The sequence below is a fragment of the Protopterus annectens genome, chromosome 3.part0 (genome assembly GCF_019279795.1).
Source record: "Protopterus annectens isolate FY-2018-M chromosome 3.part0, PAN1.0, whole genome shotgun sequence".
Classification (NCBI taxonomy): Eukaryota; Metazoa; Chordata; order Ceratodontiformes; family Protopteridae; genus Protopterus; species Protopterus annectens.
The window spans coordinates 1953355737-1953383407 of NC_056731.1; the positions used below are offsets into that span (position 1 = coordinate 1953355737).

Here is a 27671-nt window from a genome sequence, read left to right on the forward strand (position 1 = left end):
AGAACTGGAAATAGTTCCAAAGGGCTTAAGGTTTTTTAAATGCCCTAATAGTGCTACTGTTTCCGATCCATTTTTTGGTGAACTCACTAACTTTTTCAACAAAGCAGGCTTACAATTGCTTAAGTTACTTATTGACAACAATCATAAGAAAATGTCCTTATTAAAACAGGACATAATCAAAATTGATGAAGAACTTGGTCTGATGGCGAGAGACTTTGATTCTGAGAATTTGTTCGATCAGCTTCTGAAGGAAGTTGAAGTACATGAAAATAAGTTATTGAGTGTAAACATCATAAGCTCTTAAGAGATGTTAATGCCTATGAAGAAGGCACTGCTTATATTAACTTCGGTCCAGAAGTTAAAAACAAGAATGAAAAGCAGTTATTACCCAATAACAACATTACTGGCAACTACAAGAAGGGCACAGAGACCTGTAGGAATGCAGCTAACAGACCGCGTTGGGCAACTGGATTAGCTGACCAATCGCAACCATTGAATTTGGTCCCGAGGTTTTTTAGGGCGAAGAGACCTGCCACTGTTCCTTCAGGGAATGAGAATGAGACGGAGGTAGGTGAAGCTTCTGTCAAAAATGAAGTGGCTGGTAACATGGGCTCTTCTAATGTGAACGCTGTTGGTGCACGTTCTAAAACTATGGCTTTTTTACCCAAAAGGGAAAACAGAACATTAAGAACTTGGAACACCAAGGAGAGGGGTCCAATTACCCCAGAGTCCTCCAACGACGAACAGTAAGAAGTTTTGATGATAAATTTGGTATTATTAACTTGTCTGGGGTCGTTTTAAAAGAACCGCAGTTGAAAGTTTTGGGTTATGGCTTCAACTTTGTACCAACTAAAAAGGTGGACTATTCGCAGACAGTTACTGATCTGAAACAATATGTTCATAAATTAAATTTAAATTATTTGTTGAATCAAATTGAATATGGCAATAATGGTTTGTGTAAACCATCCTGTTACACTCCAGCACTTAATCAAACTTTGAAAGTGTTTGAGAAAGTTTGTATACAGGACATAAAATGTTTTTTGGATAATGGTATGTCCAGTAAAATTTGGCATGGTAATTTATCTTGTTCCAAGTGTAAAGCCCTGTCAGAGCTCATAAGTAGGCATGATTTAAGATACATGAAAAGTGACAAGGGAGGGAATATAGTGGTTATGACAGTAGAACAATACAATACTGCCATAAGTTACTTAACAACTCTGATGAATATATTGAGGTAAATGTTAGGGATATACACTACAGTTTTCAATACATTAAGGTATTTTTATATGAAGCGCTTATGAATCAAACCATGGATTTAAACATGTACAATTTTTGTATGGTTGAGAAACCGAGGGTTGGAATACTGTTTGGTATTGCTAAAATTCATAAGTCTTTGGTTGACATTCCTTTTAGGATGATTGTTTCTGCACCACATTCAGTTACCGAGGGATTGGCTTTACTTATTGATTCATTATTAAATCCTGTAGTACAAGCTTTGAGCTCTTATTTGAAAGACTCTTGGACTTTCTAGATAAATTCAGGCAATTTGTTTCTACTTTTTCCTATATTAAGAATAGACACACTATGCTAACAATTGATGTAGTGTCACTGTTCACCTGCATCCCCCATCAGCAAGGGGTGGGTGCAGTAGGAGAATTCCTTTCATCCTATTCTACTTTTGAGTTTAGACAAATTGACTTAGTTTGTAGTTTATTAGAGATTGTCTAATAAACATATTTTTTTTTACTTTTAATGGACATTTCTTTAGACAATGCAAGGGGATAGCAATGGGTTCCCTGGCCACACCATCATATGCAAACATCGTCATGGCTTGGCGGGAGGCTAATATCCTTTCAGGATTAAGATCAACATACATTTTTTTATGCAATGTTTGTGGATGATTTGATTTTTGTCATCAAGGGGGGTTCCTAACTGACTTAAACATCAAGTCTGGATTTTTGCAATTTGTTAAGAGTGATAGTGGAAGTAAGGTTAACTTTTTGGATGTGTGTATTGAATGGAACTAATCAGTTGGGCTCGTTGATAGTAAGATTTATAGAACTGACACTTTCACCAATGGTTACTTACATTTCAAGAGTAACCAACCTTTTTTTATTAAAAAGAACATTCCTAAAGTGCAATAGATTCAGGCTTGCCAGATGACTATATCTATGCTAAAATTACAAGAAGAATTCCATAGGATCACCTCCATGTTTTTAGACAGGGGGTTTGATCAGGGATATCTTGATGCTTTGCAAAGGGATATTCTGGAAAAGAGAGAAAGGTTATATCCACTCATACTACAACATCCCTTTATTAGTAACAAAGCAACGAGGACCAAGACATCAGCAGCTGGTACAATCTGTAATTTGGATATGACTGAAGACAGTGGTGGTATAAGAGAGATTATTCAGAAAAACTGGAAGATAGTGGAAGGAAATAGTGAGTTAACTAAAGTTTTGGCTATTAAACCTAATTTTGTTTATAGGAACACCAATTGTTCAAAAATTTTTAGAAAAAAGTTCTACCAACAGAGGTAATCCTTCAGTATGTCAAAAAACAGGGATGTTTAGATGTGGCCACTGTAATTTTTTGCAGATTTATTTCAGAGGGACCGTATGTCTATTTGTCCCATTTGAAGTTCACTATAAAGGTACCTGGTTATTTAACTTATAAAACTAGGGGAGTAGTATATATATCAGGTTATGTAGTGGATGTGAAGCATTTTATATAGGGATGACCACCCGTACCCTAATGGAACACATTAGAGAACACATGTACAGTATTAAGAATAAAGATGTAAACAATACCCTATATAAACATACTGGTGAGTGTAATAACTATAAAAAAAATATTTTTTCAATTTTGGAAGTAGTTCCTGCTGACCCCAGGGGGGTGATTACAGACATTTTGTGGAACAGAGAGAAACATCCTGGCAGATTAAGCTAGGGGCTGATAGAAAGCCAGGCTTAAATTATGCCATCAACATCAAATGTTTTTTGAAGCATCGGAAATTAACTATTAGGAAGTTTTAAATGACCTTGGTCATTTGTTTTAAAAAATTTTTTCAACATTTTTAACATTAAATATTATTTTTCATTATGGGTTTATTGTTTTACAGCTACATTAAATAGTTTATTTGCAAACTGTGTATGTTTTTTAACTTCAGTAATTTTTTTAATTAATTACTTAATCTCATGGCTTCATTGGTTAATTGATTTTTAAATAGCAACATGAGGCATATTTAAGTTATTTGGTTAAGTAGTTTTACTGTTTGTTCTGAAGTCTTGTTGAGATGAAAGCTGTGAATAAAGCTTTCAGTCTTCATTGACCATCAGTACCATTGTCTGCAGTTTTGTCGTGGTTTTTTGACTTTGGTTTCACATTTTATTATTATTATTAGTAGTAGTAGTAGTACAGGTATTGTTATGATGACCTGTAACACCACCACATGATGATCTCCATGCTCAGAATAGTATAGTAAGTGGCTGTCATTGTCTTTATTTTGGTTGTTGTTGTTGCTGTTTACCATTTGAAGAACTGTTCTTGCTTCTGGCAGGTCTTTGTCTAAAAAAGCATATCAAGTCAGTGTGGGGTCTTGTATGGTGCTTCTATTTTAGGTTGCAGCACTGGTAGCACATACATTATATACCCACTGTGTTTATTGTAGTGACTTGCAGGGAATATTTATGTGGCGGGATTATGCTGAACCATCTCAGGATGTCTGCATGCTGCCTGGTGTGTCCTTCTGTGCAGCAGAGTCATATATCTGCACATCTCACTTTGCAAATGTATAGGAGACAGACAGTTGCATTCTGCATGGACTTCAGCTAATAAGATGTGTATGGGACTGTATGCTGTGAGTATTGTTATGTTTTTTGGGTCTATATTACAACCATGAAACCTCACTTACACGACTACAGAAACATCGACACATATTAATTCAAAATGTTGAATTGTAATAGTTGTACTACCTACCCAAACAATATAAATAATCCACATACATACACTTAACAAAACCCTACTTCTAACCTTAAAGTAAAGCTTGCATATATTACTATGTATGCACTTACCTTAAGCCGCACCCTAACCCTAAGGGTCCATGCACTGCACCACACTTCCGTAGCTATACTAAATAAAAAATAATCATATACATACATACAACAAAACCCTAACCCATTCTAACCGTAAAGTAAAGTTACCAGCTATTACTATGTATGCACTTAAAGGTCCGTAACTATTGCAGCTTACCTTAAGAAGGAGCTGATATCGAGAAGGGCCAACTATGACAATCTGACATTTTAAATTTCGTGCTTCGCAGTTTCCAGTGTTTTTGTGGTTCTCGAATTATGTGTCACGCGTTTCATTCCGTGATAGTGGAGTTTTGCGGTTGTAATAAGGAACCATGTTTTTTTACCTCATACCTGTCACAGTTTATCTTTTATTATAAAAAGAATGAGACATGAACTATGTCACCTACCACAGGAGACAGAAGAGAGTATATATCTGCACATCTCAGTTTGCATATGTATAGGAGACAGACAGCTGCATTCTGCCTGGACTGCAGCTAATAAGATGTGTATGGGACTGTATGTTGTAAGTATTGTTATGTTTTTTACCTCATACCTGTCACGGTTTATCTTTCATTATAAAAAGAATGAGACGTGAACTATGTCACCTACCATGGAGACAGAAGAGACTATCAGCTAGGTTAATTTAACTGACAAATGCTGACCTGGGATATGTGCATCCATTCCGTGGTAGGTTCACTTATGAAAGATTTTCAGTTGTGTCTCTTCCCTCCAGGTCTCAGTGATAGATGTTTTCAGCAGGCAGCTCAGTCACAACCTGTATCTGCTGAGAGTGGTGTAGTTGGGGAAGGTAATTAGGCTGGCAGGGAGTCTGAACCTCTTACTAGTAAATAGCCACAGCCACAGCCACACTACTTGAGGTGGCCCAGTTGCGCCTTAAGCAGGTGGTGGAAGCTGTAGTTAAGAAAGCAATGGACAGACACATTGCCAGAATGCATTGCCTCCTACAACAAACTGCAGATTTCCTCACCTAATCAGCCCTGACCATTGGACTGCTAGAGGAGTGTGTGGCCATTCTACCAAATGTCCTGATCCATCAGTTGGCGGTGGATAACGGTAGCCTCTCACTGGGATGGTATGGCAGACCATGATGGTGCTTATACCTTATCCTATCCCCAGAGTGATATACCATTTTCTTCTTGTGTTAGGTCATGCATGGCATATGATCAGCACTCCCATCACTATTTGTCTGTACTCTTTTTGCCTCAATCCATCCTGTGTCCCCACATCCTAGTATGTGCACATCTACCCCCCTTTTATCTGTGCAATTCTGTGTACCTCTCTGCCTCAATAAAACTGACCTACCCCCTTTCATTTCCTTTTTTCTACCAGCTTTTCCTTTTTTCCTTCTCTCTATATTCCTTAAAAAAGTGGGTGTCTTTCCTCCCTCCAACCTGCACCTCCTACATGCTGCTTTTCTGTGCATTACTCTGCTTCCTGCCTTCTCCTTTTTCCTTCTTTAATGTACAACTATTTCCTCTCTTTTTATGCTTACATGTGGAAACAATAACATTGCAATTGCAATTATTGTACAGCCATGTATTGTTATGTGCCACTTTGTGCCATTCTGCTGAGGGATAAGCTAGCACATGCAACATAGCCTCTGTTTATACAGCTTTATTTCCAGTTGCAGTGGTCTGGGAAGTAAAGTGTTAATTTTTTGTGAGATTTTCATAAGGTGGCACATAGCTACTTTATTGTTCATGCCTTGCACTTTTATGTAGATATTTCACTGCAACGATGCGTCTGCTTGCACATTTGCTGCACTACTCACTTATGTAATCTGAAGCATAGCTTCATGTATGAAACTGCTGCCTATCTCACTTTAGATATGTAGTATATGTCCTCCCCCTCAGATTTGCAACAACCCACAAGCATTGCTCAGGCATGCAGCTCAGCATTATTAATCCCAGCCACAATGTCACAGTGTGACAAATACCAGAAGGATATAATGTGGAATTTCATAAAACAGCTTCAAGCAAAATCTGTAAGAATACCGCTTTAAATTATCATTTGTTTCCAAGTAGTGCTCTTGAGTTTGGATTAAAGAAGAAAAAACTGGAGATGAGAAAAACTAACTTTTAGGCAGTGATGACCTTTAAATATATAAAAGTTTAAAATCTACTTATTGTAGTGGTCATAATATTTTATTTCTGCACTGTATTTCAGTTTATGTCTATGACCAGGCTATGGCTGGAAATGAACTCTTGAGGTCCAAAACTAATCAACTAATGAATGAATGAATGAATGAATGAATTAATTAATTAATTAATACATACTAGGGTAAAGAACATAGTCTAGAAATACAAGTTATAACAAAAACATTGCAACAAAGACATGCCAGCACAGAAGTACAAGTTTCAAAGCAAACATTCCAAGTCAACAAAGAAAGTGTTAAGGGTTAACAGTGTTATCTAAGTAATAAGTGTACAGCATGAAGTGTACTTACTCCTGTATAATTCAGGTACTTACAAAATTCCCATACAATCAGTATTTTAACACCATGTATCTTTTCATTTAGTCAGTACACTACATTTCCCTTTAAGACTGTGAAACAATAGGTGTATGTACAGGGAGAAAGTACAGCTACAGCTCAAAGGAGCTAATAAAAGGGGTAAGAAGACAACAACTGTTCACAGGCATAGAGTTCGGATGCAAGCTACAGTTATTATAAGGTGATTAGAGAAGAGAGTCATAGGTGAATAGTGGGTTGGAGGTTGGAGAGTGCAGAAGAAGTATCAGGTAGGCAAGTTTAATTTTTATTTGGTTGTTTAAAGCAGGAGTAGGTAGTTCTTTTCTTTATGTAGATTAGCACTTTCACCTTGAATTTGTTGCATTTTGAAATCAGACTTCTCAACTGTCCATACTTTGGAGGAGCATTCGTATTTTTAGGCCTGATTTATTTTTTGAAGCTTGTTCCTATTTTCAAGCTTGATTTACTCCTACATACTTCTTCTTCTTTCGGCCTTTTCCAGTTAGGGGTCACCACAGTGGATCACCTGTCCGCTCATGATTGGCAGTGGAGTTTTTACGGTGTCGAGTTGCCAGCCCAGCACTCAACCTTCCACAGAAGGCACACACATGCACGCACTCATGCCTAGGGCCAATTTAGAGTGCCAATCCACTTACAGCATGTCTTTGGGATGTGGGAGGAAACTGGAGCATCTGGAGGAAACTCACTTGACCACAGGGAGGACATGCAGACTCCTCACAGAAGGCACCCTAGCCGAGGATTGAACCGGAAAGCCTTTTGCTGTGAGGCAGCAATGCTAACCACTGCACCACCCCGGCTGCCCTGTCCATACAATTTTCTGAATTTGAAGCTGTCTGGTATACAGAAAACTACACCACATAACCGACATACTAGTGGCAAAAATAATTAAGAGGACATGCATTTTGGAACTCCTTTTTTCTGAAGCAAAGATAAATTACCTCATATGAAAAATTTTGCAATACAGTTGATTGATGTCTAAAGATTTTACACTCTTTGATAATATGCTTATAGTTTTCAATAATTTTTGTCACAATTTTTTAAACAAGCTTCTGAGAAGTAGCTCACATTTCTATTGAAAGCAGAAAGAGTAATGTGTTATTTGGTATTCAAATTTTATGCTAATTAGATGTCCATATAGCTGGATGTTGCTGTTTTCCAAGGGCCTTTGTTCCTATTTTCAATGTCTGCAGGTTGAGAGGTATGGTCAGAATACTACAGATATTACTAGAAAGTGATCCTTCTAATTTACATCCTAAAATTGAAAATGCACAATCAGTATAGAAGAGGGAAGTAGTAGGTCTTGATAGAATCAGGCCACAGCTGGTCTGGAACTGAAGACGATATGAAGTGTTCTTGGCAGTCAGTCTGTTGCTGAATCAGACAATGGTGTCATTATGTAAGGTTTTTGAACAATATAAACTAGGCTAATTTCAGCACATTCTCTTATAGAGAACCAACTGGTATGTTTGTGTTACAGTAGCATTTAGTATTTGGTGATATGAATACAAAATGTAGATTCAGCTAGATGAGGTTTGAAGGTCCTTCAGGTTTTTCTTGAATGCACAGGCAAGTAAAGGTAGACCATATTTTAACTGTGGTTGTAAGATATGTTTTCCAGTGGCTGATCTGCCTTCAGTGAGATGATTTATGGCATCCAAAAGGACTGAATTCATTTTTTACTTCATGTTGCTGATATACAATGACATAATTAAACAAGGAATCAATGCGTATTAATCTAGAGGAAGAAACAATAACAATATGTTGGTTATTCTGGTGTGGAGGGAGATAAAAGAGAGACTGCTGAACGAACTGATGCAGACAAACAGCTGGTGCCACAGCCATGGACTAAAACTCAATAATAAAAAATCCGTAAGAGTAACCTTTGGAAACTAAACATTGATAATACACCCTAAAATAGACCCAGTAGGCAGGGATCTGGGAACACATGTTGACAGTAACCTAACCTTTGACTACCACATGTGTACTATGTTGAGAAAACATTGTAGATTGCACAACATATAAGTAAGGGTATGGCATCCAGGTCTAAGAAGGTCACTGTTTCACTGCACTCATCTCTCTACAGACCAATCAATGAGTACAATGCACCCTTTGGCATGTACCAGACCAGGTACTTAAAACAGACTGAGAGACCACAGAGGGTCCTCACAAAAAAATAATACAGGGAGTAAACGACAAGTCTTATGCAGACTGTCTCAAAGCCCTATCCCTGTACTCACTATCCTACAGACTGCAGTGCATCAATCTATGCCTAGGCTATAAGGCATCCTCTGATCCCACACTGATGAATTTTTTGCACATTCACAAAACAAATAGTGGAGAAATACTCTAAACCTTGTCTGCGATATAAACAGGACATTTTGCCAGGAAAGGTGCGTGTCTCACAGATTACCCCCTCTTTGGAACGGGTTTCCAAGTAAAGCAAAGCTCATCTATAATCATATTCAAATGCAACTTGGACCAATGGATGGAAAATCATGCACTTACCACTGGTTTGGCACCTATGCCCCTAATGGACAGGGGTAGCCTGTGGATGCTTGATGGGTTCAAGCCTTTATCACAAATTTCTTAGGGTACTGACAGATAAAATAGCCTAGTAACCATCTATGAGTCTATGAGTTTTTGGAGAGTGCCAGAAACTTCACTTTAGTATTTTTAGTGTTCAAAGCAAGTTGTTTTTTAGTTAACCAAGTGATATGGATTTTTAAGAATATGCTGGATATTTTGTAATACTGCTTTGTCTTTGAAAGCAGATTCAAGAAAGACAAGGTCATCTGCACATAGAATAAGGTTTGGCAGCTTATGGTCAACAGGCACTGAGTTGAAAACAGAGTCATTCAATGGTGGACAGATAGAAACTTGAGTACACAAGAAACGTTAGCAGTAGGTTGTAATGATCAAGTCAAAAGCTGAGTCAAATGTCTTGCTGAAATCAGTATGAAGGTCACCTGTAAAGTGTCCATTGTTCTTGTAAGTTAGGATTGTGTTGGTAAGGGTATATAATGTTGACTGGGTACTTCTATGCTTTATAAATCAGTGTTGTGTGAGAAGAATACATAATGCTAATAAAGAAAGCTAGTGGGCTGATTGTATACAACTTTTCTAGTAGCTTTCCAAGAAAGGTAATAGAAAAAGGATGAAATTCAGATGAATATGTAAGCTTATGTAAATGTGTATTTGGAATGTATGGTGTATGAGAGAAAGTTTAACAAGTGGCATATGTGCATATTTTTCAGCTGTCCAGATTTTTGCAGAATGTCCATATTTTTGCCTTATATTTTTGGTCTATTCCTCAAATTTGTGTTTTTCAGGCAAATGATTGGCAAATTATTGAGGATGGAAGTCAGAAAATAATGGTGAGTGCTTGAGTTTCATACTTCATACCATTCAGAAAATTCATGCTAATGGACGACCTGTTATTTTATCAACTTTTTAAGTTTCTAAGAGCAATACTTAAAAATTGTCCCTATTTTTGGGCCTTTGTCCCCCACTATTTATGGCTTTATTCAGCTTTCTTGTTGTAAGAGGTTGAGAGGTATATGTATATGGGTATATAAACTACATGGGGTCTAGTGTCTAAAACTCTGTTTTGAAAGTAAGAAAAAGTTCCTGGTTCTGACCTTCTGCCATGAGTTTAAAATCAGTGTAATCAAACTTGAGCACTAAGTTACACCTACATTAGAGAAACTGCAGATACACAGCATTGTTAAGAAAACCTTTCTATTTAGGACTGATCTACACACTGAGGGCCACTTGTTGGTGAAGTGACGTGCTGCTTAAATATGCACAGATCAACATAAAAAGGCTGGCTTTATTTAACAGCTGGGCACCAGCAGATTGAGTATCTATAACTGTATCCATTAGGAGAGAGGTTACACTGGAGAACTGTAACACTCGATTAAGAGGACATGCATTTTGGAACTCCTTTTTTCTGAAGCAAAGATAAATTACCTCATATGAAAAATTTTGCAATACAGTTGATTGATGTCTAAAGATTTTACACTGTCTCTTTGATAATATGCTTATAGTTTTCAATAATTTTTGTCACAATTTTTTAAACAAGCTTCTGAGAAGTAGCTCACATTTCTATTGAAAGCAGAAAGAGTAATGTGTTATTTGGTATTCAAATTTTATGCTAATTAGATGTCCATATAGCTGGATGTTGCTGTTTTCCAAGGGCCTTTGTTCCTATTTTCAATGTCTGCAGGTTGAGAAGTATGGTCAGAATACTACAGATATTACTAGAAAGTGATCCTTCTAATTTACATCCTAAAATTGAAAATGCACAATCAGTATAGAAGAGGGAAGTAGTAGGTCTTGATAGAATCAGGCCACAGCTGGTCTGGAACTGAAGACGATATGAAGTGTTCTTGGCAGTCAGTCTGTTGCTGAATCAGACAATGGTGTCATTATGTAAGGTTTTTGAACAATATAAACTAGGCTAATTTCAGCACATTCTCTTATAGAGAACCAACTGGTATGTTTGTGTTACAGTAGCATTTAGTATTTGGTGATATGATTACAAAATGTAGATTCAGCTAGATGAGGTTTGAAGGTCTTTCAGGTTTTTCTTGAATGCACAGGCAAGTAAAGGTAGACCATATTTTAACTGTGGTTGTAAGATATGTTTTCCAGTGGCTGATCTGCCTTCAGTGAGATGATTCATGGCATCCAAAAGGACTGAATTCATTTTTTACTTCATGTTGCTGATATACAATGACATAATTAAACAAGGAATCAATGCGTATTAATCTAGAGGAAGAAACAATAACAATATGTTGGTTATTCTGGTGTGGAGGGAGATAAAAGAGAGACTGCTGAACGAACTGATGCAGACAAACAGCTGGTGCCACAGCCATGGACTAAAACTCAATAATAAAAAAATCCGTAAGAGTAACCTTTGGAAACTAAACATTGATAATACACCCCTAAAATAGACCCAGTAGGCAGGGATCTGGGAACACATGTTGACAGTAACCTAACCTTTGACTACCACATGTGTACTATGTTGAGAAAACATTGTAGATTGCACAACATATAAGTAAGGGTATGGCATCCAGGTCTAAGAAGGTCACTGTTTCACTGCACTCATCTCTCTACAGACCAATCAATGAGTACAATGCACCCTTTGGCATGTACCAGACCAGGTACTTAAAACAGACTGAGAGACCACAGAGGGTCCTCACAAAAAAAGAATACAGGGAGTAAACGACAAGTCTTATGCAGACTGTCTCAAAGCCCTATCCCTGTACTCACTATCCTACAGACTGCAGTGCATCAATCTATGCCTAGGCTATAAGGCATCCTCTGATCCCACACTGATGAATTTTTTGCACATTCACAAAACAAATAGTGGAGAAATACTCTAAACCTTGTCTGCGATATAAACAGGACATTTTGCCAGGAAAGGTGCGTGTCTCACAGATTACCCCCTCTTTGGAACGGGTTTCCAAGTAAAGCAAAGCTCATCTATAATCATATTCAAATGCAACTTGGACCAATGGATGGAAAATCATGCACTTACCACTGGTTTGGCACCTATGCCCCTAATGGACAGGGGTAGCCTGTGGATGCTTGATGGGTTCAAGCCTTTATCACAAATTTCTTAGGGTACTGACAGATAAAATAGCCTAGTAACCATCTATGAGTCTATGAATTTTTGGAGAGTGCCAGAAACTTCACTTTAGTATTTTTAGTGTTCAAAGCAAGTTGTTTTTTAGTTAACCAAGTGATATGGATTTTTAAGAATATGCTGGAGATTTTGTAATACTGCTTTGTCTTTGAAAGCAGATTCAAGAAAGACAAGGTCATCTGCACATAGAATAAGGTTTGGCAGCTTATGGTCAACAGGCACTGAGTTGAAAACAGAGTCATTCAATGGTGGACAGATAGAAACTTGAGTACACAAGAAACGTTAGCAGTAGGTTGTAATGATCAAGTCAAAAGCTGAGTCAAATGTCTTGCTGAAATCAGTATGAAGGTCACCTGTAAAGTGTCCATTGTTCTTGTAAGTTAGGATTGTGTTGGTAAGGGTATATAATGTTGACTGGGTACTTCTATGCTTTATAAATCAGTGTTGTGTGAGAAGAATACATAATGCTAATAAAGAAAGCTAGTGGGCTGATTGTATACAACTTTTTCTAGTAGCTTTCCAAGAAAAGGTAATAGAAAAAGGATGGAATTCAGATGAATATGTAAGCTTATGTAAATGTGTATTTGGAATGTATGGTGTATGAGAGAAAGTTTAACAAGTGGCATATGTGCATATCTTTCAGCTGTCCATATTTTTGCAGAATGTCCATATTTTTGCCTTATATTTTTGGTCTATTCCTCAAATTTTTGTTTTTCAGGCAAATGATTGGCAAATTATTGAGGATGGAAGTCAGAAAATAATGGTGAGTGCTTGAGTTTCATACTTCATACCATTCAGAAAATTCATGCTAATGGAAGACCTGTTATTTTATCAACTTTTTAAGTTTCTAAGAGCAATACTTAAATATTGTCCCTATTTTTGGGCCTTTGTCCCCCCACTATTTATGGCTTTATTCAGCTTTCTTGTTGCAAGAGGTTGAGAGGTATATGTATATGGGTATATTTTATTTTTTATTTATTTTATTTATTTTACATTTGTTGACCGGGCTAGTCTAACTGGATACATGTCCATTTTCAGTAGAGGCCCGGGGAGAAAAGCTCCATAGAGGGTAGATATGACAAAAGACAACAGGAGATCAGATACAAAGTATTACATTCAAAGTCAAATGAACAAGTAAAAGGGTTATACAAATAATTTAAAGAGGTAAAACAGTCTTAGGTAGTTGGAGTACCCTAACTACAATGAAGACCCTTGCATTTTGGATTGGGTGGAAATTAGGTAGTCCAGGGATGTTTGCTATTAATCAGGATTAGAACATGGGCATAGCCATTCGGATTTTAGGAGATCTTTGAGTTGTTTTTTGAATTGGTGGAGTGAGGTCTCGTGTCTTAGGTTGTTTGGGAGGGCATTCCAGGATTTTCCAATGGAATTAGCATAGAGTGCTTCACCTCCTGAATTGTTAGGTTTAATAGTTTGAATTTGTAAGCTTTTGGATGATCTAAGGGATGTAAGGTTAGAGTAGGGGGTAAATATTTTGTTCATTGAGGGGGTTTTGTCAGGATGGTGGATTGTTTTGAATGCCTCAGTGAGTTGATTGAGTTTGAGAATGTTAGGTAATTCTAACCAATCTAGTGTTCTGAGATTGTTGCAGTGATGTGTACGATAGGGCATTCCTGTTATAAATCTAGCTATGTGGTTATAGGTTGTAGATAGTTTGTTGAGTTCTCTTTTATTAAGGAAGGAGAATATCGGGGAGGCATAGAGGAGCGTGGAAAGGAGGTGAGTCCGGGCAATGGTTAGTTTAGTGTGTGGGGTTAGGAAGTTCTTAATTCTACACATGGACCCAAGTTTCTTGTTTACCGACTTAATGGTCAGGTTGATATGAGTATCAAATTTAAGCTTGTGGTCTATGGTCACACCTAGTAGTTTGGTGTGGGAGACAGGGTCGATTATGGTCCCATTATTAGATGTCACGTGAATGATGGGGTGGTTGGTGCTAGGAGATTCATTTCCTTGCGGGGTAGAAGTAGTGGGGAAAAACAGAAGTAATTTGGTTTTGGGTGGGTTAAGTAAGAGTTTTAGTTCCAAGAACCATTTTTCAACTAGGGAAAAACAGTTTTGGGTTGCAACTTGGAGTTTGTCGAGGGAGCTGTCAGAGCAGATCAGGGTGGAGTCGTCTGCATATTGTATACAGGTGGCTTTGGGAATGATGGAGTGCAGATCATTAATAAATATGGAGAAAAGAAGAGGACCAAGGATAGATCCTTGGGGAACACCGATATTTGTGGGGAGTAGGTCAGATAAGCTATTTTCCCATAGAACAGCCTGTTTTCTACGAGAAAGGTAGTCATTAAACCAGTCTATGGTAGTTTTGCTAAGGTAGTATGCCTCCAGTGTGTGGATCAACTGTTGGTGATTGACCATGTCGAAGGCTTTGGATAGATCAAGGAAGAGCGCACAGGATATTAATTTATTGTTTTGATTGTGGTTAACTGAGTCAACAACGGAAAGGAGAGCAGTAGTTGTGCTATGATGGGGGCGAAAGCCATGCTGGGTGTGAGACAGGAGATTGTTTCGAGTAAGATGGGTAATGAGCTGCTTGTGAATGCAGCGTTCCATGATTTTGGCTAGAGGAGATAGTATAGCTATGGGTCTGTAGTTTGATGTGTCAGTGGAAGATCCACCTTTATGTAGGGGGATGTAGTATAAACTGGAAGCCACCACCACGTAAAAAGAATATTTCTTTATTAAAACAGCAGAATAAGCGCTTTCGCGTGCATCCACAAAGGCACGCTTCTTCAGATTCAATAAACATTATCAAAACTCATTCATTATATCTAAAATACATTAATTAAATTAGGAGCTGATCAACCAATGATGTTGAATCCTCACTTATTCAATTAATTAGAACAGGGTGTAACTTAAAAACACTTTTTGTTGCATTTCTTTTGAAACCATCAGACTCAAGTAACATAGTATATTGTCAGAAAGTCTATATGCTGTTGATCACAAGTATATATAATCAACATTTTAATACATAGCAGCCTGTATATTAACTAATCTAACAAAACAAATCTATAATATAGAAATATATATATATATTATAAATAATGATAATAAAACTGACAAATATACATTTTAAAACCAATGCCAGTATTTCCTTTATAAGCTATATTAGGAGCATTTTATATCAATTTCATATATAAGCTCTGTCCTTGATAATGCATGTGTTTTCATAAAATTTTTTTTTTACATAAAGAGACCATAGTAATATGTGTATGGATAGATTATTTTCATATATCTGCTCTATCCCTATCTTTCTTATAAGCACAAAATAGTTCTATATATAAGCCATCATAGAGTTATATACAATGTACACAAAAGAAAAGAAAGAAAAAAACAATTAATTAAACATATATAAATATATATTGTTAGTCATATTTCATGTCCATATGTGCATATACATTTTTACTAATAGAATATTAGATGTTCTATATAATAAGTATATTATTGTTATGGATGTTATCCCCCTTCAAATTTCATATATTTAATATCAGAATTTCATTTGTAAAAAGGGGGGGGGGATATCCTGATGTATACGGAGATCTCAATCTATCTTAACAAAGTATTGTTAGTATGAAACCATCCACATAAAATAAATAAATATTTCTATTAGTATTAATATCTTCGTTTCTTTAAGTGTGATCTAATACTCACATATGTATTTAACCATGGATGACTTTGTGCTCTAAGTTTAAAAATCCAGTTTAGTTCTATATTCTCAAGGTCATTAAAATTATCACCTTTCCTGATATTCAGTTCTTTCTTTTGTAACACCCTAAATAAGAACTTATGTTCAGGAAAATCTATAATATGTTTGGCCAAAGCATTCTTGTGGTCAGCTTTTTTGATGGCATAAATGTGTTCTTGTATTCTATCCCTAAATCTTCTTGTGGTCATGCCAACATAAAATGCCGGACATGACTCACAAGTGGCCAAATAGATAACATTGCTGTCCTCACAGTTTGCAGTACACTTAAATTCAAAATTAAATAGTAGCTCAGGATGGAAGAAACTCTTCTCCTTAGATATCCATATACAAGAACTACATTATCCACAAGAATAAGTACCTCTGATGTTATTATTAGTTAGATTTTTTATTATGTGAGGTTTATTAGATCTTTTCTTGTCACAAAGTATTCGTTTCAAGTTCTTTGAGTTTTTATATGTAAAGTTTGGTCTCTCACCAACCAACTGTTTAATTTCACCATTTGTTGTAAGAATAGGCCAGTTCTTTGAGATAATATCAGTTATCTGTTTGTTGTCACTTGTATAGGTGATAATACATCTGACATAACCTGGATCTATTTTTAAGGAATTTCTATTATTATATTTAAATGAAAAATTCCAACCTCTGTTGACACCAGAACAGCTATAGTCCTTATGGCTTCTATGTATATCATTTTCCTGTATGAAAGAATCTTTTATAGTTCTAACCATGTCTAAATTATACTTTCTCTCTTGAAACATTTTTTCTAGTTTGTTAAATTCGTTGTTTCTTACATCAAGATCTTGACATATTCTATCTATCCTTACATACTGTCCCTTCACTATGTTTTTAAAAATGAACCTTGGGTGCATGCTATCGTATTGCAACAAGTTGTTTTTCCAACATTTTTTCCTAAATAATGAGGTTTTTAATCCCCCTTGTCCATTCTTTTTAATTTTTAAATCCAGAAAATCAATTTCAGAGGCTGAATATTCAATTGAAAACCTTAGAAAGTCTGTAGTCTTCTCTAGGTCCATTATAAAGCTTTTTAATTCATGTATAGTTCCATCCCATAACAAAAGTATGTCGTCTACAAACCTATGGTAACAAAGTACCTTTTTGTAACTAGGGTGTGTAAATAAACTTGTGATCTCCCAACTATATACAACAAGGTTTGCATAAGAGAAGAGGGGTGCCCATGGCTACCCCCCACTGTTGTATATAGAAAAGCTCATTAAAAGTCATGACATTATTGGTCAGAACTATTTCCAATAGTGTATTTATTAGGACTTGTTCATTGTTAGTAAATTTTCCATCCTTATTTAATAAAGACCTAATAGCTTCCATTCCATATAGGTTAGGAATTGCAGTGAACAGACTCTTTACATCTAGTGTAACTAAAAGATGTGTTTCTGAAACCTGAAAATCCAAATTTCTAATATGGTCAATCAGTTGATAAGAGTCTCTTAAAATAGTAGGAACAGCAGACACTAGTGGTTTTAATTTTTTCTCTAAAAATATAGAGACATTTTCTGTTACCCAGTTGTGTCCAACCACAATGGGACGCATGGGAGGTGGTATTGATCCCTTATGCATTTTTGGAAGACCTTTCAAATAGGGTAAAGTGGGATGCTCAATCAATAAAAATAAATAAAAATCATAACTAATTTGTCTACATAATAGTAATTCATTCAAATCTTGGTGTACCTGAAAAATCAATCTTTGGACAATTTTTTCATCTATTAACTTATACGTAATATTGTCCTTTAAGAGAAGTTCCATGTATGCAAGATAATCTTTACTATTTAACAGAGCTAAGCCCCCACCTTTGTTTCGAGTAAGATGTGTAATGAGCTGCTTGTGAATGCAGCGTTCCATGATTTTGGCTAGAGGAGATAGTATAGCTATGGGTCTGTAGTTTGATGTGTCAGTGGAAGATCCACCTTTATGTAGAGGGATGATGTGGGAGATTTTCCAGATAGAGAGAATAGAAGCTTCTGAAATGGTCCGGTTAACCAAGATAGAAACAGGGTAGGCTATGGCATCAGATGCAATTTGTAGGTAATTGGCTGGGAGTAAGTCAGCCGCTAAGGTGGTTGGTTTGAGTTTATTTAGGAGGGTTCTAATATAGGAGGTAGGTACGGGTTGGAGGTTAAAGGAGGGTTGAGTTGGGACTTTGGTTGAGGGTGTAGCCGAGGGAGAAGTAGTAAGTTGGTTGGCGAGGGACTGGATGGTTTCTGTGAAAAATGAATTAAAGGTGTTGGCTATTTCTCTAGAATCTTTACCAATGAGTTTTTCAGGGGTAGGGGTGGTGGGTTTACCTGGATGAAGGAGGTGATTAAAACCGGCCCAGAATTTCTTGGGATTATTCTGGTGTTTATTTTGGAGGTGACAGTAATACTGTTTTTTGTCAGACAATACGGCTGCTTTAGTTGAGTTTCTAAGTTGGAGAAACTTGATGCGATCTAGTGGGGTTTTAGAGGCTCTCCATTTGTGCCAGGCCTTGTCTCATTGTTTAATTTTGGCTTTAGTGTCCTTTGTTAGCCAGGGTGCGATGCGTACCTTAGTTCTAGTAAGACGCTTAGGAGCATGCGAGTCAAGTATTTTTAGGAAAGTGTTATTAAAATATAACACACTCTCATCTATGGGTAAGGTTTTTAGGATGGACCAATTGCATGCCTTAAGTTCTGCAATAAAATGGTCTGGGACAAAATTCTTACTGTTCCTGACTAGTCTGGATTGTGGATGATTTGAAGTTGGACACTTGTGCTTTATAATAAAGGTAATCAGGTGGTCACTAAGGTCGTTGGGAAGGGTCCCTGTAGTATAATTATTTGGAGCCTTGTTTGTAAGTATCCAGTCAAGGATGCTCTCTTTTTGTTGAGCATTACCAATTCTGGTGGGAGATAGGATATTTTGAGAGAAGCCATGTAAGTTAATGGGGAGAGGATTTGGGAGTTCGGAATAGAGGGCCCAGTTAATATTAACATCCCCTAGAATTATGGTTTCTTGGGGATAGTTGGTAGCAAGCCAACTGAGGATTAGTTCTAGGTTTTCAATATTTTTGCCTGGTGGTAGATAAGTTACTATGAGATTAATACTTTTTTGGTTGTTTAGGCGAATCTTTAGAGCAATTAGTTCAAGGTTGGGGATTTTTGGGGGTTGGAGTGGGTTCATGGTGATGTTCAGGGAGTTCTTGAACATGACAGCTATTCCCCCACCTTTTCTGGTTATTCGATCGCTCCTAAGGATGCTATATCCTGGTGGGATAATTTCCACATCCTTAGTGCATGGTTTAAGCCATGTTTCCGATAGGCACATGATGTCAGGGGAGTGAGTTGCAAGCAAGGCATGTAAGTTGTGAACCTTATTATTAATACTTCTTAGGTTAATATGAAGGATAAGGAGGGAGCCCACTAGGTTTCTGGTTTCTTTCAGTGTTTTGGGGCCTAAGTCGAAGTTAGGGCCTGGGTTGGGGTGGATATCTCCATCTGTTGTGATAGATTTTTTCAAGTAGTCAAATATTTTTTGGAGTTTAATTAATAATTTTAGGGTATCTTTTGTTGTGGGAACCTTTGAGTGGCAGAGGGTAGGATGATTTATTTTAGGAATCTGGTTATTAGCATGGTAGTGAGACGGAGGGATGGGTTTGGAGTGGTTATGAGAATGAATGGAGGTGTGACCTTTGGAGAGGAAGACTCCTGTTAGGGTTAGAGTTTCATAGCTGGTTGAGAGATAGGAAATAATAAGGAGTAATAGTATGAAGGGAAGGGTAGTAAAAAACTTTTTGTCCATGGTGTGAGGAGGTTAGTGAGTGTAGTGAGCTGGGGGAGGTTTCCTTGGAAAACTAGGGTATATAAAGAGTTGGAAGGTAGAGGGTGTATAAGAAACTGGAAGGGTGAAGGATGGAGTCTAACTGGATAGAGGTTAGTTGGTGGGTGGAGATTATCTAGTCAGTGTAGGCTAACAAGAAATGAGAGGGAGATGAGTGGGTGGAGATTGCCTAATCAGAGTAGACAAGCAAGAAATGAGAGGGAGATGAATCAGAGCACAGGATGGTTGTGATTGGAGGGTGGAAAAGGGGAAGGGCTTAGTGACCTAATAAATGTAGAGGTAGCGGGGGCGGGTGGGAATAGGGGGCAGGGTGGGGCGCCGAAGCCGGGAGGGCAAAGCGGAGCGGGGCCTACACCATAAGGGTCCTAAAGGTAACAATGTCAGCTTGTTTAATTTCTTTACAATGTTAGCTTGTTTAGACTTTCCTGGATCTATCAGTAGGATATTAGGCTGGTGTTATGACCAAGTACTGCCTAATGCCTACAGCAGACATTTATCAATCAAAGGCCTACACCATAAGGGTTGTTCCTGGGTCCTAAAGGTAACAATATCAGCTTGTTTAATTTCTTTACAATGTTAGCTTGTTTAGACTTTCCTGGATCTATCAGTAGGATATTAGGCTGGTGTTATGACCAAGTACTGCCTAATGCCTACAGCAGACATTTATCAATCAAAGGCCTACACCATAAGGGTTGTTCCTGGGTCCTAAAGGTAACAATGTCAGCTTGTTTAATTTCTTTACAATGTTAGCTTGTTTAGACTTTCCTGGATCTATCAGTAGGATATTAGGCTGGTGTTATGACCAAGTACTGCCTAATGCCTACAGCAGACATTTATCAATCAAAGGCCTACACCATAAGGGTTGTTCCTGGGTCCTAAAGGTAACAATGTCAGCTTGTTTAATTTCTTTACAATGTTAGCTTGTTTAGACTTTCCTGGATCTATCAGTAGGATATTAGGCTGGTGTTATGACCAAGTACTGCCTAATGCCTACAGCAGACATTTATCAATCAAAGACACTGAAGTTAGGAATATTTTCTTTACCCTGAGTCTCTTTGGGAGATTGTTAAGTAAAGTTCTTTGGGGTTAAGAGGAGGCTGGTGTGTGCATTCACACTGGGAGTCCAAGTGAGTCAGCGACAATGGTTAAGGTAATACGCGTTGTCCGTCTGGCAGGGGGGCTATCTACAGGTAGAATAAGGGAGAGAGATAGAGGGTTTAGCAACAAACTGCAGGGTATCCTTTATGTAGTATGCTAAGTTCAGTAGTCTTAGAGCAGTATTAACAGGGTATTTACAACAGTGCATTAAGTAGCAGACAGTATAGTTAACTTCCTATAATTGAACAGTAGATACAATTAAACAGCACAGTATTGCAGTATATTCTAATGCAGTTTCTAGTTAATGAGCTATCCAATAGTTAAGTTACTCCAGCTATTGATTTGCAGTGGCAGACATAAGATACATCGCTAAATAGCACTCAAATATGTACCAGAATTTGGAGTGACTGCAGGCAAAATAAGAGAACAGTACTCGTTCTATTGAATAAAAGACATAGTTTTCATCGTTCAATGGCTTAAACGAATCAACTCTGAGGCTATGCAAAGCAACGCCACGAGGCATACAGCCTATCTGTATGCGCGCTTTAATCAGACACTTGCGTATCTCAGAATGTAGGTTGTAAAGCAGAAAGTATGCCTAAACCAGCTTTACCGTTTTAAATACGACTTACAGTGGAATAAAAAAAACAGTCGCTAAGCCTTCACAGTTGTTTGAGTCACAATAATGGCATAATGCTAACTAAGTAAACAAACAAACCCTAGGGCTAAACTACACCACGCCACGAGGCATCCAGCTCATCTGTATATTTATCTATATAAACTACATGGGGTCTAGTGTCTAAAACTCTGTTTTGAAAGTAAGAAAAAGTTCCTGGTTCTGACCTTCTGCCATGAGTTTAAAATCAGTGTAGTCAAACTTGAGCACTAAGTTACACCTACATTAGAGAAACTGCAGATACACAGCATTGTTAAGAAAACCTTTCTATTTAGGACTGATCTACACACTGAGGGCCACTTGTTGGTGAAGTGACGTGCTGCTTAAATATGCACAGATCAACATAAAAAGGCTGGCTTTATTTAACAGCTGGGCACCAGCAGATTGAGTATCTATAACTGTATCCATTAGGAGAGGTTACACTGGAGAACTGTAACACTCGATTAAAAGGATTGCAAAGTGATTGATTGTAAATCATTGGTTTCTTCTTTTGAATGTGAGAGAGAGAGAGTGATAAAGGAGCAGAGAAACAGTGGGAATGAAAGAGAGAGTTTGAGAGAGAGAGAAAGAGAGAGAGAGAGAGAGAGAGAGAGAGAGAGTGAGAAAGAGAGAGAGGAGTTTATACTGGTGAACTGAATACCAGCTATTCTCCTGAAGTGGGAAAGTTTGATCTATGTACTTCAGAGTTACGAGTACATTTTGGGAAGGTGAGCAAAGCAGGTGAAGACATGGAATTATTTTTTGAATTGTGTTTTTACAGCAATACACACCTCCAGCTTACATAGATAACAATTATTCTATATTTCATGCATCTGACAATGACAGGCTGGGTTCCTATCAATATCCAGAAACTGGACACATTAGTATGAGAGGCTGAGCATCTAATGCATTTGCTATGCTATATGGGATGAAGGGGTGACTAAGGAAATCCAGAAAAATGGAAATGGAGCTGTTTGGAAAAACACCTTGCACTTTACAGGAGAGGATGGTTTTATACCTTGCATGCAATGGCATGTAATTATGGCACTGACTGGCTGGACTTCAACCCCATATCCCGAGGCTGCCAAACAGTGGAACAGTGGGAACCATAGTATTAATGACAGCAAGTGTGTATACTTGTGTGTATATATGTATGTGCTGTACTGTTAGCCACCAGGGTGCTGGCGGAAGTTGAGCTATTGTTGGCCGAAGGAGGACAAGAGGGGGAAGGCATGGCCGAAGACAGGAAGAGAGGAGAAAGGCTAGGACTGTGGTAGTGAGGGTCGGAACTTTGAATGTTGGCAGTATGACTGATATAGGGAGAGAACTAGCCGATATGATGGACAGAAGGAAGGTTGGTATATTGTGTGTGCAAGAGACCAGATGGAAGGGGAGTAAGGTTAGGAGTATCGGAGGTGGGTTCAAATTGTTTTATCATAGTGTGGATGGGAAGAGAAATGGCATAGGAGTTATCCTGAAGGAGTAGTATGCTAAGAGTGTTTTGGAGGTGAAAAGAGTGTTGAATAGAGTGATGTTTATGAAGCTGGAAATTGATGGTGTAATGATGAATGTTGTTAGTGCATATGCTCCACAAGTTGGGTGTGTGATGGATGAGAAAGAAAAATTTTGGAGTGAGTTGGATGAAGTGGTGATGACTGTACTCAAGGGTGAGAGAGTGGTGATTGGAGCAGAATTCAATGGGCATGTTGGTGAAGGGAACAGAGGGGATGAGGAAGTGATGGGTAGGTATGGTGTTAAGCAAAGGAATGCAGAAGGTCATATGGTAGTGGATTTTGTGAAAAGGATGGACATGGCTGTTTTAAATATGTATTTTAACAAGAGGGAGGAGCATAGGGTGACATATAAGAGTGGAGGAAGATGCACACATGTGGATTATATCTTATGTAGGAAGGCCAGTTTGAAGGAGATTGGAGACTGCAAAGTGGTGGCAGGGGAAAGTGTAGTTAGGCAACATAGGATGGTGGTTTGTAGGATGACATTAGTGATCAAGAAGAGGAGGAGGAGGAGTGTGAGGGCAGCACCAAGGATCAAATGGTGGAAATTGAAAAAGGGTAATTGTGAGGTGGAGTTCAGGGAAGAGTTAAGACAGGCACTGGGTGGTAGTGAAGAGTTACCAAACAGCTGGGTAACTACAGCAGAACTAGTAAGGGAAACGGCTAGAAAGGTGCTTGGTATGACATCTGGACAGAGGAAGGATGACAAGGAGACATGGTGGTGGAATGAGGAAGTACAGGAGAGTATACAGAGAAAGAGGTTAGCAAAGACGAAGTGGGATTGTCAGAGAGATCAAGAAAGTAGACAGGAGTATAAGGAGATGAGGTGCATGGCAAATGGAGAGGTGGTGAAGGCTAAGGATAAGGCATATGAAGAGTTATATGAAAGGTTGGACACTAAGGAGGGAGAAAAGGACCTGTACCGATTGGCTAGACAGTGGGACCGAGCTAGGAAAGATGTGCAACAGGTAAAGGTGATAAAGGATAATGAGGGAAACATACTCACAAGCAAGGAGAGTGTGTTGAGCAGATGTAAAGAGCACTTTGAGGGGTTGATGAATGAAGAGAATGAGAGGGAGAGAAGGTTGGATGATGTGGGGATAGTGAATCATGAAGTGCAGTGGATTAGCAAGGAGAAAGTAAGAATAACTATAAAGAGAATGAAGAATGGAAAGGCTGTTGGTCCGTGGAAGCATGGAGGTGTTTAGGTGAAATGGCAGTGGAGTTTCGAACCAGATTGTTTAATGAAATCTTGGAAAGTGAGAAGATGCCTGAGGAATGGAGAAAAAGTGTTTTGGTACCATTTTTTAAGAATAAGGGTGATGTGCAGAGCTGTAGTAACTATAGAGGGATTAAACTGATCAGTCACAGCATGAAGTTATGGGAAAGAGTAGTGGAAGCTAGGTTAAAAAGGGAGGTGATAATTAGTGATCAGCAGTAGTTTCATGCCAGGAAAGAGCACTACAGATGTGATGTTTGCTCTGACAGTGTTGATGGAGAAGTACAGAGAAGGTCAGAAGGAGCTGCATTGTGTTTTTGTAGACTTAGAGAAAGCATATGACAGGGTGCCTAGAGAGGAGTTGTGGTATTGTATGAGGAAGTCGGGAGTGTCAGAGAAGTATGTAAGAGTGGTACAGGATATGTATGAGGGTAGTGTGACAGCGGTGAGGTCTGCAGTGGGAGTGACGGATGCGTTTAAGGTGGAGGTGGGATTACATCAAGGATCAGCTCTGAGCCTTTTCTTATTTGCAATGGTGATGGACAAGTTGACAGACGAGATCAGACAGGAGTCCCCGTGGACTATGATGTTTGCAGATGACATTGTGATCTGTAGTGAGAGTAGGGAACAGGTGGAGGAGACCCTAGAGAGATGGAGATATGCTCTAGAGAGAAGAGGAATGAAGGTCAGTAGGACTAAGACAGAATATATGTGTGTGAATGAGAGGAAGGATAGAGGAATGGTGAGGATGCAAGGAGTAGAGGTGGTGAAGGTGGATGAGTTTATATACTTGAGATCAATAGTTCAGAGTAATGGTGAGTGTGGCAGAGAGGTGAAGAAGAGAGTACAGGCAGGATGGAGTGGGTGGAGAAGAGTGTCAGGAGTTATTTGTGACAGACGAGTACCAGTAAGAGTGAAAGGGAAGGTCTACAAGAGGGTAGTGAGACCAGCTATGTTATATGGGTTGGAGACAGTGGCATTGACAAAAAGGCAAGAGTTAGAGCTGGATGTGGCAGAGTTAAAGATGTTAAGATTTGCACTGGGTGTGACGAGGGTGGACAGGATTAGGAATAAGTATATTAGAGGGTCAGCCCAGGTTGGAAGGTTTGGAGACAAAGCCAGAGAGGCAAGATTATGTTGGTTTGGACATGTGCTGAGGAGGGATGCTGAGTATATTGGGAAAAATATGCTAAGGATGAAGCTACCAGGTAACAGGAAAAGAGGAACGCCTAAGATAAGGTTTATGGATGTGGTGAGAGAGGACATGCAGGTGGTTGGTGTGACAAAGCACGATGCAGAGGACAGGAAGAAATGGAAACAGATGATCCACTGTGGCAACCCCTCACGGGAACAGCCGAAAGAAGATGATGATGTGTGTGGTGTGCAAAACTGTATTTGTGCTTGGAGAGAAATGGAAAAAGTGAGATGATTCTGTTGTGCTCGCTTGTTTGAAACTTCAAATCAAAAGCAGCTGTCCTGATCACATTAACAAATATACCATGCACAGCCTTCAAACAGTCTGTAATTGCTCTTAACAAAAGAATACTACTTTGAAGTTTAGACCCTTATATTCACAAACGGATCATTATTCTTTTATTATCAGCCACATCCAGAGATAATAAAAACAGTTACCCGAGTAATGAAACCCTCATACAAGGAAAAGAAGTCTACAAACATCAATCAACTTGATTAATCCATTGATAAATAAATAAAGTTTGCATAATATGCCAGCACAAAAACTGTGAATCTGCCTTTGAAACATCTGCTAAAGCTGATTGCTCCCCCACTATGAAGTCAACCAGTTGCTACAAAAGAGAAACACATTATTTTGTTGTCACAAAAAATCAGCTAATAGGAGGAGACAGGAGCAGATAAGCCTGCTTATGTAAAACATTATTAGCAGCAAAGAAATAAGGAAATTATATGCTAAATACAAAAAGAGTTCTTTTTAAAAAATATTCCTATGTATATGCATATACAGATATGCATTCTATATGTACTTACTTTAAAATTTGTTTGAATTGATTAAAAACCTCTTGGAGCTGACGGATACTGACAACCTACAAAGAGAGAAAAAAAGAAGTTATGTCTTACCATAATGTCCCATCTGTGTTGTTGATCTTCTTCCATTCATCACTGATGTGTTCGGTTCCAAGCCCCTCGGAACTGTGTCGGCCTAATACCAAGCTTGCGTACACCAAAAACTCTCGAGCTAAGCTGGTACCCACAATGCCCTTCTCTCTATTACCTCAGATCGAGTTTGCATAAGACATATGGAAGTAAAGCAGAGACCATTTCTGCACAAAAACCCTGAAAACACCACAAGAACCCATGAGATCCACCAGGAGTCTTTGGTGGGGGGCGGAGGGTGGGATGTGATGAATGGAAGAAGATCAACAACACAGATGAAACGTTATGGTAAGACATAACTTCTTTATCTGATGTTAATCTTCTTCCCATTCATTACTGATGGTACAGAATCCCAAGCTACCTGAGAAACCTGGGTGGTCCTTATGGAAGAACATTCCTGAGCACCATTGAGCCAAAGACTGCTCTTTCCCTGGAGACCATATCCAACTTGTAATGTTTGATGAAAGTGTGAGGTTTAGACCAAATGGCTGCTGCGCAAATGTCGTCCATAGAAGCACTGGAGTGAAAAGCAACAGAAGTTGCTATAGCTCTAATTGAATGTGCTTTGATATTGTGAGGTTTAGGCTCATTTGTACATGAATAAGAAAAAGTAATACAATCTCTGAGCCACTTTGATAAAGTGACTTTTGATACAGCATATCCCATTTTTGGACAAGAGAAGGAAATGAAAAGTTGATCCGACTTGCGGATAGATTTAGTCCAGTCTAAGTAAAAACGTAGTTGCCTATGTACGTCCAATGAGTGTAGGCAGTATTCTCCTTTATTGGAATAGTTTGGGAAAACACTGGGAGCTCAATGGACTAGTTCACAGAGAAATCAGAAATCACTTTGGGGAGAAAAAATGGATTAGTACATAGTGATACTCTGTCTTTATGAAAAATTAAGTATGGTCTCTTGATGCATAAGGCTTGTAATTCTGATATCCATCTAGCTGATGTGACAGCTACCAAAAATAGAGATTTTCATGATAGGAATTTGAGGTCACATTTTGCAGCAGGCTCAAAAGGGGGTAAAGAGAGAGACTGTAGTACTAGGGAGAGATTCCATGCCTCTAACAGATGCCTGATTGGAGGTCTGCTATGAAACACTCCTTTGAGAAAGGTCTTGCATAGGCAGGTGGTGATAAGTGGAGTGCCTTCTAACCTGTTATGAAAGTTGGAAATAACTGCTAAATGGACTCATATGGTAGAAGCTGATGCTCCATTCTCAAAAAACTCAGAAAGGTATTGAAGTAT

The 27671-nt window shown here is 38.3% G+C and overlaps 1 protein-coding gene across 1 annotated transcript in view; it reads right to left on the reverse strand.

The window, feature by feature from the left end:
- KIF9 (kinesin family member 9) overlaps positions 1–27671 on the reverse strand; it is a 1986094-nt gene that overhangs the window by 794517 nt on the left and 1163906 nt on the right. Inside the window, exon 12 of the mRNA XM_044066028.1 lies at positions 26290–26345. Within this exon, the coding sequence (XP_043921963.1) occupies positions 26290–26345 (56 nt within the window). The remainder of the gene's footprint in view (positions 1–26289; positions 26346–27671) is intronic.